General features: G+C 54.8%; 1 protein-coding gene across 1 annotated transcript in view; it reads right to left on the bottom strand.

Annotated features, from left to right (window-relative positions):
- Positions 1-2,366: 2,366 nt before the first annotated feature.
- The window catches only part of LOC120584954 (chymosin-like), a 13,860-nt gene continuing 3,902 nt past the window's right edge, over positions 2,367-12,324 (bottom strand). Inside the window, exons 4-9 of the mRNA XM_039841013.1 lie at positions 8,841-8,959; positions 6,698-6,897; positions 5,196-5,309; positions 4,285-4,429; positions 3,254-3,352; positions 2,367-2,504 (exon numbers count right to left, since the gene is read on the bottom strand). Coding sequence (XP_039696947.1) covers positions 2,367-2,504; positions 3,254-3,352; positions 4,285-4,429; positions 5,196-5,309; positions 6,698-6,897; positions 8,841-8,959 — 815 coding nt within the window. The remainder of the gene's footprint in view (positions 2,505-3,253; positions 3,353-4,284; positions 4,430-5,195; positions 5,310-6,697; positions 6,898-8,840; positions 8,960-12,324) is intronic.

The following is a 12,324-nucleotide window of genomic DNA, read 5'->3' as shown; positions in this document are numbered from 1 at the left end:
ACCGGCCTCCAGGTTGCCCCTGACAACAGATGTGCTGACAGCCCTTCCCAAGACCCCTTCTCCCCTTGCAGACCCCACAGAGAACTGGGCCTGGTACAGAGCCCAGTGTGGGTTCTTGGCAGAACCTTAAAACCCTGGAGGCAGCTTAGCCACCTTCTCTCCCCTTCAGTGTCCTTCCAACATGTGCTGAGCCCTCCCCAGGGACAGCGAAGGACTGGGAGTGTTCCAGGCTCTGGGACGAGAAGGGGAAGATGTGGGGTGGGCCTGAGCATGTGTGTGTTCGGGCGGTGGGGGGGAGGAGGTAAAGACTCAAGAGGAAAGAGGACACCAGTATCAAGCAGTGTGATTCTTGAGGACCTCTCTGATTGCATCATTTGTTCATTCATTCATTCAGTCATCTCCTCTTTAACAGTACTTGAGAGTGGCATGCCACGAGTCAGGCACCCAAGGTATCAACATGAGAGGAGCACAGTGTCTGTCCTCAGAGAGCCCACAGTCCATAGCAGAGACAGACAAGGAAATAAATGTCAGAATACGAAGAATTACTCTGAGGAGAGCCGGGGCACGGGGAGGGCCCTGGGCCTCCTGCCTGGTCAGGAGCGTCCTGAAGAGATTTGGACTGAGGTCAGGTTTGAAGGACAATTAAAAGTCAGTCGAAGGGACCAGGCTTGGAGAACATTCCAGGCAGAGCTTTCTCTGCTCCTGAATCCCCAGGAGCAGAATATGGACTCTCCACACCCTATTAGCCCCGGGAGGGAGCTGCCTGAGGTCACCGTATGGCCGGCAGCCTCTCAGGACAGGATGGCCACAGGGGCCAGATGGGCCCGGGGTGGCCCGGGGGTGGGCTGGGTGTGCAGTGGGGGAACATTTGGTCCAAGCCTCCCACTTATGAAAGTCATCATATTTAGACTTTCAACGTTATGTTCAATTAAAGTTTAGGTGTTTAAAATACAATTAGTCAAGCATAAACCACTGAAATATAACACAATTTTTGTGAGCCTGTTCGGCACTTTTTTTTTAATCTACAAGAAGCCTAAAAATAATGAAAGTGGCCCAGTTCTGTCTCCTTCTTGGCAAACAGACAGCATTGGGCTTAGATAAGAAAAGCGAGGCTCGGAGAAGTCACCCAGTGCCGGACCTGTTCCTCGGCACCACGCTCGCCTCCCTGACCCCGTTCGGCTCAAATGCCGAGGCCCGTGGCCCTCTGTCCTTGAAGACTTGGAACGTTGCACAGTAACTTCTGCCCCAGCCTACTCCAGGCTCCTCAGCTCATCCTGGACTGTAGCCTGAGCCCTCCCTCCTCCAGGTCACCCCCTCAGCCTGCCCCTGCTCCTTCCCTGCCAGAGGCCACCTATGCCTCTGTGACTCGTGCTGGCTGTTCAGCCACAGACCCAGACAAGCAGTGCAGACAGTATATCCACTGCCCGGGGCTCTTCACCTCGGTTGTCCTTGGGCATAGCTGAGAAAAGCCCCATGAAATGCCCCCAGAGGACCCTGTCAATAGACTCCACAGATCCTGCTGGGAACTCCCCGCCACATACTCATCTTCATAAAAGACAGTCTCTTTTGTGAAGTGTCATGGACAAACCTATACCTGCAAGACTCACCTGCTCCTCAGGTGTTAGCAGGGCGAGTGTGGTCAGGACAAGGCAGGGCAGGGACCGACAGCACATGGCCCAGAAGCCGGGGCAAGTGCCCCATCCCCTGTTGAAGAAAACACTAACCTTTTTGATGGAATGATGGACCCGCTCACCGGGCACTGGCAAGTCAGGTTCGGAGCCTCCAGAACTGAGGCTGGAACCCTGGGCCGTGGTCACAGCAACCTCAAGACCCTCAGGCCTTCCGCAACGCCCTCGGCCTGTTCCAGGCCCTTCTCTTAACTGACCCCGAGCTTTTCTCTATCTGAGTCAGCGCTCTCTGCTCAGCCCCGTACCCTAAGCTCTTGCTCTCCAGGTACAAGTCTCATCATGCGATGGTCTCCCCTGTACTCTTTCCTTAGAAAGATCTAGAGTGAGATAACAGGAAGGCAAATAGACCTTGGTTTTGCCTGACCTGAGCTTGAAATGGCCAATTCCCTTAGGAAATCTCTACCTATCAGCGGTGTCTCCAACCCTCCCCCACTGATGTGGCCCCAGCTTTGCCAGACATACCTCGTGACAGCCACACCCCACCCCATAAAGGTGCAGGGCTTTAGCCCCAATGGAAGCGAGGCTGTGCATAAATGTGGTATTTATTGAGAACGATCTGCCTGAAAACTTGATCTATGTGCATGTGTGCATGTGTGCGTGCATGTGTGTGTGCGTGTGTGTGTGTGTGTGTGCACGTGCATGTGTTTGGGACAGCGTGGTCCACGGTCAATGGTACAATCAGATGGCCTTGGCCAGCCCCACGCGGTTGTTGGCCCTGTCGAATACGCTGAAATACTCCCGGATGAACACATCCCCCAGGATCCACAGCTGGGAGTCATCTTCGCCCTGGAAGCCACTGGTGCAGAAGTCCATGTCCTGGGAAAGGCAGGATTGAGGTGAAGCTGCCCAGCGCCTTCCCCTAACCCACCCCACGCCCAATTGCTCTCTCTTCTATTAGTTCCCTTCATCCCTGAAATCACCTTCCAAGGTAGGCAAACAAGTATCAGATTCATCTCGCTCAACAGATAAATAAATGGATGTTCAAAAAATTAAGTGCCTTAATCCAAGATCGCCTGGCGGGTCCCCTTACCCGACTCTCTTCACCTGTCCTCTCCAGCCCGCTGCCTTCCAATTCACATCACCTACTTTCCTGATGACCAGCCAGAGCAGGATTAGGGGCCCGAGGCCTTGCCAGTTTGAGATGCTTTGGATTAGGTTGAAGCTGAGGCCAGCAGATCAGTAGGGATGATGGTCAGGTCCCCACAGAGCCCAAGGTATCTAAGAGATTCCTAGGCAGAGCTCCAGCCCTCCGGGCTTGGCAGGTGGAGCAGTGGGTGGAGGTTCCACAGGACGCTGTGGTCCTGCCCCTCCCCCCGCCGCCGCTCAAGCCACTGGGCTCTATCCCTCTGAACTGCCCCATTTATTCCAGAACCAGCCCGCAGCAGCCACGAACAAAGCCCAAGGACAACGGGGCCCCACTCGGAAGGATCAGTAGGCCTACACTACGCCCTGCATTGTCTATCGAGGACCTGCCGCTTAATCACTTAATCACCAACTTCGCTGACTTGCACGACAGAGGAGGAGGGAGCTCGGCCAGCTGGGGCACCTTCTCCTGAGACTCATACCTGGCTGGTATAGGCGGAGGGGGGCAGTGGGTACGTTCTGCCGTGGATCTCAAAGACCACCGTGGGCATGCTGCTCAGGCTTCCACAGTTGATGTTAAACTAACAGACAAACAGACAAACAAAACAAAACAGAAACAGACTCATGGACTCAGAAAACAAACTGGTTGCCAGAGGGGTGGGAACGGGTAAACAAGGTGAAAGGGACTGAGGGGGACTAACTTCCAGTTACGAAATAAATGAGTCATGGAGATTTCATGTGCAGCGTAGAGAACATAGTCAGTAACATCATGATAACTTGGTACGGCGACAGATGGTAACTATCAGTGATCACATCGTAAGGTGTATAAATGTCGAATCACTGTATTGTACACCTGAAACTCATATAATATTGTATGTCGCTGTAGTTTAATAATAAATAATAATTTTTTTAAAGACCAGAGGATGTCCTCTTTAAAGGATGATGAGTGTCATCTGACTGGAAGAGGCAGAGAAGGTCCCGGGCAGGACCCCTTCCTCTGCACCAGAAGCCAGGTGATGGGGAGGAGACTGCCTTCTCAGAGGGCCTTGGGGAGGCTCTCGGGCTGGGACTCCCAAGATGTGGTCCTCAAAAGAGTCACATTGATAAGGACCAGCTGTCAGCCAACCCAGGGACAGGCCCCAGCTTGGGACGAAGAGAGGTTTGCCCCAGAGTTTCCCCTCCAGGCCCAGCCAGGCTCCCGAGAATACCGAGCGCTTAGCTCTCAGAGAGGAAGAGGGGAGACCAGTGGGTGGAGGAGGAACAAGGGGGCACAGCAAAGCTCAGCGGTCAGGGACATGCGACCCTCCTGGGGACGAGACGTCAGGCTGTGGCCACCGGGTGAGACCTGGGAACAGCGGTGAGTCACAGCCAGAAGGCCACGGTGAAGGCCTCCCCAGAAATCCAAAAAATCTTAACTTCTGTGGGGTAAACAGGCTTCCTTACCGATTCCCTTTGCCATTTCTTCCATGTGCAAAGGAGGGGCAGGGGCAGGGGTGCAAGGGCCTGGACTCACCAGGCCATACTGGTCCTCTGTGGCACCGATGGCCTGCTGGATGTTGAGGATGTCACTGCTGGGCCCAACCAGCATGGAAGTGCCTGTGTCCAGGATGGCCTGACAGCCACCGTCACAGGCCACCACCACACCATCAACGGTGACGCTGCAGAGGGGGACAGGATGGCCTTGTGGCATTCTGGCATCTGGCCTTTCCTCCCCGGGGCCCTGCGGATCATCCCCTGCCAGGACCCTCAGGCCCCTTTTAAGTCCCCATAACTTTCTGAGCTCAGAGGAAAGACAGAAAACCATTTTCCCCCAACTCAGTGGCTAAATCGAGGCCACCCCACCTTCTATGGGACAGAAACTGCCCTAAAACAGCAAAGTCATGTGCATTTGGGGTGGGTTGTGTACTGCACCAGTCACCTGAAGATCTGGTTTCTTCAAGTTTTCTCCCCATCATTTACTTGCTGCACTTCCGGGCAAGTTAACTCAACCTTCCTGCCCTCAGGCTTCTCACCCACAAAATGGGCACGTTAACAACGCCTTCCTTGACTTCCCCCGGGATGGGAGTGAGGTTCAAACTCGATATTAGTAAAGGATAAAATGAGGATGATAATGGCGCCTACCTCATGAGGCTTTAGTGAGGACTGAACGAGACAGTCATGTTACCACTCGGTACGACACCCAGCAGGAAGCAGGTGCTCCGTCGGCACAGCTCGCCATGTTAGCAAAGACTAGGTGAAGGTTCGACATTCTCACTGTCAAAGGTCATTGGCCTCGCGAGTGTCTAATTCAGACTCTGATGTGATGGTCTTTGGAGCTACTGTGCTGCAGTCCTTCTCAGAGCCTCCTGGGCTGCCACCCTGGCCCTCAACGTCCCCACACCTAAAGTCGGCCTCTGGCCGGGTTCACAGCTGCCCATCACTCACCTGTCCACAGTGAACTGCCAGTACTCCCGCACGGTCACGGGCACCCAGTGCAGTGAGCCTCTGTAGTAGGATGAGTCGATGGCCCCCAGCGTCAGCATGCTCCCCTGGTCATTCCTGAAACCAAGGACAGGCTCCTTGTGGCTCCAACACCCGGCTGCAGCATCCTTTTCCTCTGAGCTCTGCAGACCCCTCCCCCAATCTGAGGCAGCATCGGGAGCTGTGTGAGGGGAGGTCAGGAAGCAGCCCACCTCGCAGGCTGCATGGCTGCCAGGCTCTGCTCAGGCCATCCTCAGGTGTTCCCGGCTGTCGCCCTGTGCCCCCGCCTCCCACCACCCAAAACGTTCTGCCCCCAGCCCTTTGCCCACGAGCAGAAGAGAGTATCCTCAACGAGGTCCCACACACTTTGAATTAAACTATCACCTCAGCCCAAACTCCTCTGCGTCCTGTCTCATGGCCAGGGAACACCGATTGGCACACTAGTGTTACCTGCTTCCCACTCTGCTGTCCTGGTTCCTGGACTTTATCAAGGGCCCAGCCGCCTCCCTGCTCTAGCGCATGCTGTGCCCATTGCCTAAAATGCTCTGCCCCTCTGTCTCCCCTGGAAAGCTCCCACTCGTGCCTCAGCGACACTTCCCCTGCCACCTGCACACACACGCCTCGGTTAGACGAGGCTTCCGTGCGACTGCTCAGCCTCTGATGTGTGTGGGTCTCCCCTGCAGTCAGTGAGCCTTTTCCCCACAGATTCATCATTGTGCATGTGACTGTGTGTGATCTGTGGACCCTGCTAAAAAGTTAACTCTCAGCTTTTCTTGTTTGCTGATCTGTCCTCATCTCCTGGCAGAGTCCCTGCGCTTGGAAGGAGCCCATGAACATCTACCGAGTGAATGAATGAATGAATGAATGAATGAACCAATTTATCTCTTGCCTGGGTTCCTCTGACCTCAGCCACCCAACCGCTTCTCCCAGGTATGGTCCCCTTCTCCCTGTCCTGCCCCCACCCCTATGTCCAGCTGAGCTGCACCATCACCATGGCAGGTGGAGAAAGCTGGGGCATATGGATGAAGTCAGCCGCCCTGGACTCCAGGCGCGGCTCGGCCACCAGCTCCCCGGGCGGTCGTCCCTATGGGCCTCAGTTTCCCACATGTGAAAGGAGAAGGTAAGATTCCTCTGCTCCCTGCTCTAAAAGTCTGTGAATCTCAATGACATCGACAAATGGTCACCGAGGCCTGCTGCGTTGTAAAAGAGTTAAGAGCCCCTGGGCAGAGATGGGGCCAGGCTTCTTTTTTTCTTTTTAAATGCCAGAACTGAAAGTCAGATTTCAGCCCAGTAAACTCTGGCTGCATCGGTGACTACGTTGGGGACCCTGCCTAGAAACAAGGAGAGGGTTTGCCTGGCCGCTGGTGACCACCGTGAGCTGCAGTGTCCCCAACGGGTGGACACTCTCCAGCTGACAGTCCTTGCCAGTCTGTAGAGATCTGGCCCAGGCTGGCTGCAGCTCCTACCTGCTCATGTACACAGAGAACAGGTCCTGGGCCACCAAGTGATGCTTCATCATGTTGTCAAACACAGGCACCGAGTCCTTGGCGGCCAGAGATGGGTAGGCCAGGCCCAGGATCCCGTCAAACTCGAAGTAGGTGAAGACGTCGCCAGGCTCCTGGGTGCTCAGGCCCACAGTCTGGCGGGAGTCCACAATGTTGGAGACCTGAAAGAGAAGCAGAGCAACCTCCACCGGGGGCCCTTCGCCGGAGGCAGCCAGGCCCCCCTCCCCCCGCCAGCCCGCAGTTAGCGGAGCTAACGAAAGAGGCCACCCTTCCCTGCTCTGGGCCACCCTTCCCTGCTCTGGGCCACGGTTCTGAGAGAAATGGCGCAGTGGGTGGGGAGGAAGGAGCGGGAGGACATGGCGGAGGATGCAGACAGCATGTTCTTGGTGCAGAAGCTGGGGGACGAGCCCAAAGAAGGCGGTGGGATGAGGGGTGCCCCGAGGCCCTCTGCTGGCCTGTAGCCCTCCCAGGGGCTGCACCTGGGGCATCTCCCGGGGAACAGCTGTGGATGGACCAGAAGACCACACATGCATTTTGCATATAAAAGACTGGCTGAACTGACCGTGTCACCTGAGACAAGTACCTCTTGGAGCCTAGATCTCCTCATCTGTTTAATGGAATAATAGCACCTGCATCTCAAGGTACTGCTTAGGCTAAATAACACCAATGCTGAACATTTATCCAGCACTTACTAAGTGTTTGGCCGTTGAATATTTATTGGCATTCTGAGAAGGAAGTGCTAACTCCCAGATAGTCTATTAAGTTGCCCACTTGCCTGGACAGCCGACTCTGAGCCACCATAGTGTCCCATGGGCCCCCCTGCTTCCACTCTGTCCCAGTGACCCATCCTCCACACGGGCAGCCAAAGTGATCTTTGAAAATGGATATCAAGTCATGTCACCCCTCCAGAGGCTCCTGATGGCACTGAGGATGAAGCCTTTGTCCTAGAGTTCCCTGTGCTCTGGTCCTGCTTCTTACACCTCCTCTCACTCCTCTGGCCCCTTAACTCCTCTCCACCTACCCTGATATTTCTCTCCCTCGGATGCCCCAACTCGCTCTCACTTTCACGTGAGACGGCTGAGGGGGACCTGGTCCCTGAGGCTCTCTCTCCCTGCCCCCTCCCCATGGTGGGTGAGTGAATGCAGCCGGAAGCACCACAACCTAGGCCAACAAGCAAGGGTCAGCTTCCCGGTGAAGATGCAGGCTCTTTTCCTGAACCCAAAAGACCAGAAAAGAAAGCAAATGGCCCCAGGTAGCGCCTGGGCAGGGGACATAGCCTTCCAGAGGCCTGTCTGCTGGGCCACCTCAGCCAGTGGCTGTCTGGTACTGACTCTTGGGGACACCTGAGTTGGGTGGGCACGTGCTCAGCCAAGGGAAGAGGCTGAAGAGGGGGCTGTCAACAGAGAAAGGCTGTGTCTTTTTCAGCTCAAAGCCAAAAAGGACTTCAGCCAGACCCAAGGAAGAACTCAAAGAAGATCAAGGTGATAAATGCCAAGGGCTGCTGCTCCATTTTTCATCTTGGATGGTGGGTGGGGAAGGAAAGAAAGAAGCTAGCCTGCACTGGGCACTTACTTCGTGCTGTATTAGGGACTTCAGGGGCCAAAAAGAGGCGAGAGAAAGGGGACCTGTCTCCAGCGGGCATAGGTGCTCTTTGCCTTGAAAGAAGGTGCTGCTCTGGGACTTATGAAGAGTGAGCTCCAGCCAAGAGCAGTGTTCAGAGGGTCGGGGACATGGGTCTGGCACTCAGCTCTCACAGTCACCGACTCTGAGCTCAGGCAGGTTATCAACTCATCTGAGCCTCGGTTTCCTCGTCTGAATAGTGGGGATAATAATACCTTCCTCAGCCGGCTGTTGGAGGAAGTGGATTTAAGATGAGGTCACACATATGACACTGGCTCAGAATTCTCAACCAACCATGGCAAGGATGGATGACAAAACGGATTGGGGAGATGAACACTGGACCCGGAAAAGCCTCTGAGGACCGATGTGGACAGCAGCGGAGGAGGGAGATTCAGCCCCCCAGAGCCTCCGTGTCTGGGTAAGAAGGCAGCTGAGCTGACGGGGAGGGAAAGGTGAGCGCCGGCTGGCCCAAAGCCCCACTCACGGTGACGGTGTCAGAGCCCAGAAATCCCTCCATGCTGCCTGTGCCATACTGGATGGACAGGGGCTGGCCCAGGTTCTGGAAGGTGGAGGACCTGGACGAGTTGAAGCGGCGGTGGTTTTCTGGAACACAGACCCAGAGTTAGTGGGGCCCATCAGATATTCTCGCCACTCGACATGCCAGCCAGGACTGAAACCCTCACTCGATCTTATAAAGATATAGTCCAAACGCTAACCATTTCCTCTACTGCAAATAAGCAGCCAGTTCTCTCTTAAGCCCACAGAACTTAATAAAGAAAATGATTCTTTGCTGCTCGACCCACCAGTGAGTTTCCAAAGAGAGAGAGAGAGAGAGAGAGAGAGAGAGAAGAGAAAGAAGAAGGAAAGAAGGAAGGAAGGAAGGAAGGAATGTATAAGGAAATAGGGAATAGGAAGGAAGGAAGGAAGGAAAATATGGAGGAGAGGAGTGAGAGGGGAGGAGGAGAGAGGGAGGAGGAAGGAAGGAAGGAAGGAATAATACAATAATAATGGAAATGGCATGGGAAATAGAACAGTAGAGAAGAAGCCATGGAATGGCACAGCTGAATGAAGCTGAGTGGATAGAGGGAGGAAGCCGAGGTAGCTGTTACTCTTCTCCTGGCCTCACTTTTATCTGCTTTGTAACCTTAGACCAGTTTCTTTTTTTCTCTGAACTTGGTTTCTTCATCTGGTAAATGGGGATGAAAAGAGCACCGACCATCCCAGAAATTATAACATATATAATGTTTTCTCATCATTAGTAATAGGTCTTCTCTCTTTTACCCACCCAGCACCCCCTAATGTGCTGTGGCCCCATTTTATAGAAAGGAAAACTGAGAACCCAGGAGAGCAAGCAGCTCGCCCTGGCTCCTTCCAGAGACAAAACAAAAAACCAAGCTTCCCTCACTTTCAGCTTGTGTTCCATACATGAGACCCAGGATTTGTACACCTTCCCCGTCCGTGGCCACTTGGAAGGACTGAGCAAAGACAGGGGACAAGCTCTGCCGCCACCTCGGTTCCCCCCTGGCCACCCTGACCGCTGCCGACAAGCTGGCCCAGAGTCCGACCCCGGAGGGCAGCAGGGGAAGGGAGGTCACTCACTGCAGGCGTCACTCTTGCAGTAGACAGAGGGTACCCAGAGGTCCGAGGAACCAGTGTCAAACACCACGGTGAAGTCCTGGGGTGGGGTCCCGATGCTGATCTTCCCAAAGTACTGACACTGAGGACAGAGGGCACAGGGTCAAGGGCGTGGAGGGCAGTGGGCAGGTGAGGGTTGATTCCAGGCACAGAGCCTGCTCAGGTTTGTCGACCCTGTGCTTTCTGCCCAGAGACCCGGGAGGTCAAAGGGGAAGGAACAGGGGAGGGTTCTCCAGCCCTCACGCTGGGTGTCCACCTCCCCCCTCCCAGCCACACCTGGTCTGCCCCTCCCACCGGCCCTACGACCACTGCCGGGATCTGCCCCCAAAGCAGACTTTAGACCAAAAAGTAAGCCCTGCCTTGACTTTAGATCAAAAAGTGAGACTGGGCCACCTGCCAGGGGCAGGGACAGAGAGGGGGGCACCAGTTAGGTACAGGCCTCAAGTCTCAACCCAGCTGTGCCTGCCACACTCCTCGCCAGCTCTCCCGTGTGTTAGATCTCGGGCTGGGGTGGGTGGAGGGTGGTGAAGATGACCTCGATGAGGAAACAAGGACGCAGAGAGAAAAGGCGGGTGTTTATTGCCAAGAGTGACAGATGAGAGTCAGGCTCCAGGAAGAAAGCAGGCACAGGGGCTTTCCTGCCGTGTCCGGGGCAGCTGCAGAAAGGCCACCAGCTGCCCCATCCCTGCCGAGCCCAGAATGGGACATGGGCTGCCTGGGCCAGGAAAGGCAAGGCAGGCAGGTGTGAGGTTGGATCTGGGAGCAGATGACGTCCCCCCCAACACCCCCACCCCAGGGATGTTGTCTACAGGAAGGAGAAGGTCGTCTGAGCTCAGACCCTTCTAGCCAGACGCTGAGAGCCTTGAAGGCGGGAGCGTAGGGTGGGGAGGCAGCCTCCACACCCCTCTGGGCTAGGTGACCCCTGAAAGGGGGGCCAAAGGTGGCAATGGAGGTGGGGCAGGGGCATCCCCCATACCCTGTGTGAGAATCATAACTAGTAGACTGGCAGAGCCACTCACATCCAGGTAGTTCACCAGGGGCTCGCGGGCCACCTTGCCGACGCCGGAGTTCTCCTTGCTGATGGCATGGCGGTGCGTCCTCAGAAAGTCCTCCAGGAGCCCACGCTCCTTCAGGGCCTTTCTCAGTGACTTGCCTTTGTGCAGAGGGACCCTGAGGAGAAGGAAAGGTTAGCAAGGAGGGTTAACTTCCCACAGGCCGCGCAGCCTCTGAGGAGCGCCCGGATGCTCTGGGCTCTGCAGACCACTCCCCCGCTATTTGTATCATAACACAAAGTAAAAAATATATTTTATATGAGTTCGCATGTCAGTGCCTACCCTGACTCAGCGTAGTGCACTCTGATATTTTCTACTTCTTTCTCTCTCTCTTTTTTTTAATGCTGGTGGAGACTCAGTAGATACATTTTATAACCCACTAATGAGTTTTGCAACTCTGAGGTTTGAGAGACACTGAGCACGTTATCATTCAGTTTCCAAAGTCTTATCGTTCACCTACGATGTGCCAGACACCGTATGAGGCACAGGGGACACAGTAGTGAATAGGGTTGGGTCTCTACCCTCCTGAGCACACTGTCCGGATTGAAAAACTTTGTCCCCCACACTAGTAAATACTAGGCCAGCGCTCCCGCCCTTTGTAACCCCTTTTCTTGGCTCTCTTGGTAGCCTACGGTGGGGGAAATTCTTCAGAGGCTTTCAGCGGAGACCGTGGTCCCCGTGGAGCTCCCGATAGAGTTCGGGTGTTGGGTGACGGAAGCAGATCAACAGGAACAGAATGGAGAGGGGACACGGCAGGAGCTGGTCTGTGGCACCTTGAGCGGCTCCTGGAGACCTCTGAGCTTCAGCTCCCTCCTCTGCAAAACAGATTAACTCTTTCCTTTCCAGCCACTCTCCTGGCCCTGCCTTTGACCGAGTGGTTTCGCTTCTCTGGCCCTTGGTCTCCTCTCCCGGAGGCTGAAGGAATGGAGCTTCCTGATTCCCAGTGGCCCTTCCAGCTCCAAGAGTCACATGGTTCTCCCGCGTTGGGCTGACTTGAGGATAACTGAAGACTACAGACGTGCAAGTGCTTTGAGGATAATAAAATGGCAACGGTTTTAAGACGCATACAGAAAATGACGTTTCGTGTGTTATTCGCGACCCCATATGGAACAGCTTTGTGTGTGAATTATGGTCAGTCCTTAGATGCCTCTCGCCCTGAGCCCTCGTGTGTGACCTCAGCCAGGACCTGACTTACAAATGAAAGCTCTCGAGACATTTCTCAGCTTTGGTCTCTGATGATAGAAAAGGACTTAAGCCTTAAGGGAAGGAGGCTGGGCTGAG

This window comes from Pteropus medius, unplaced genomic scaffold, assembly GCF_902729225.1.
Source record: "Pteropus medius unplaced genomic scaffold, Ma_sr-lr_union100, whole genome shotgun sequence".
Classification (NCBI taxonomy): domain Eukaryota; kingdom Metazoa; phylum Chordata; class Mammalia; order Chiroptera; family Pteropodidae; genus Pteropus; species Pteropus medius.
Note: the sequence above shows the minus strand (reverse complement) of the source record. Positions and strands in the feature narration are given on the sequence as shown.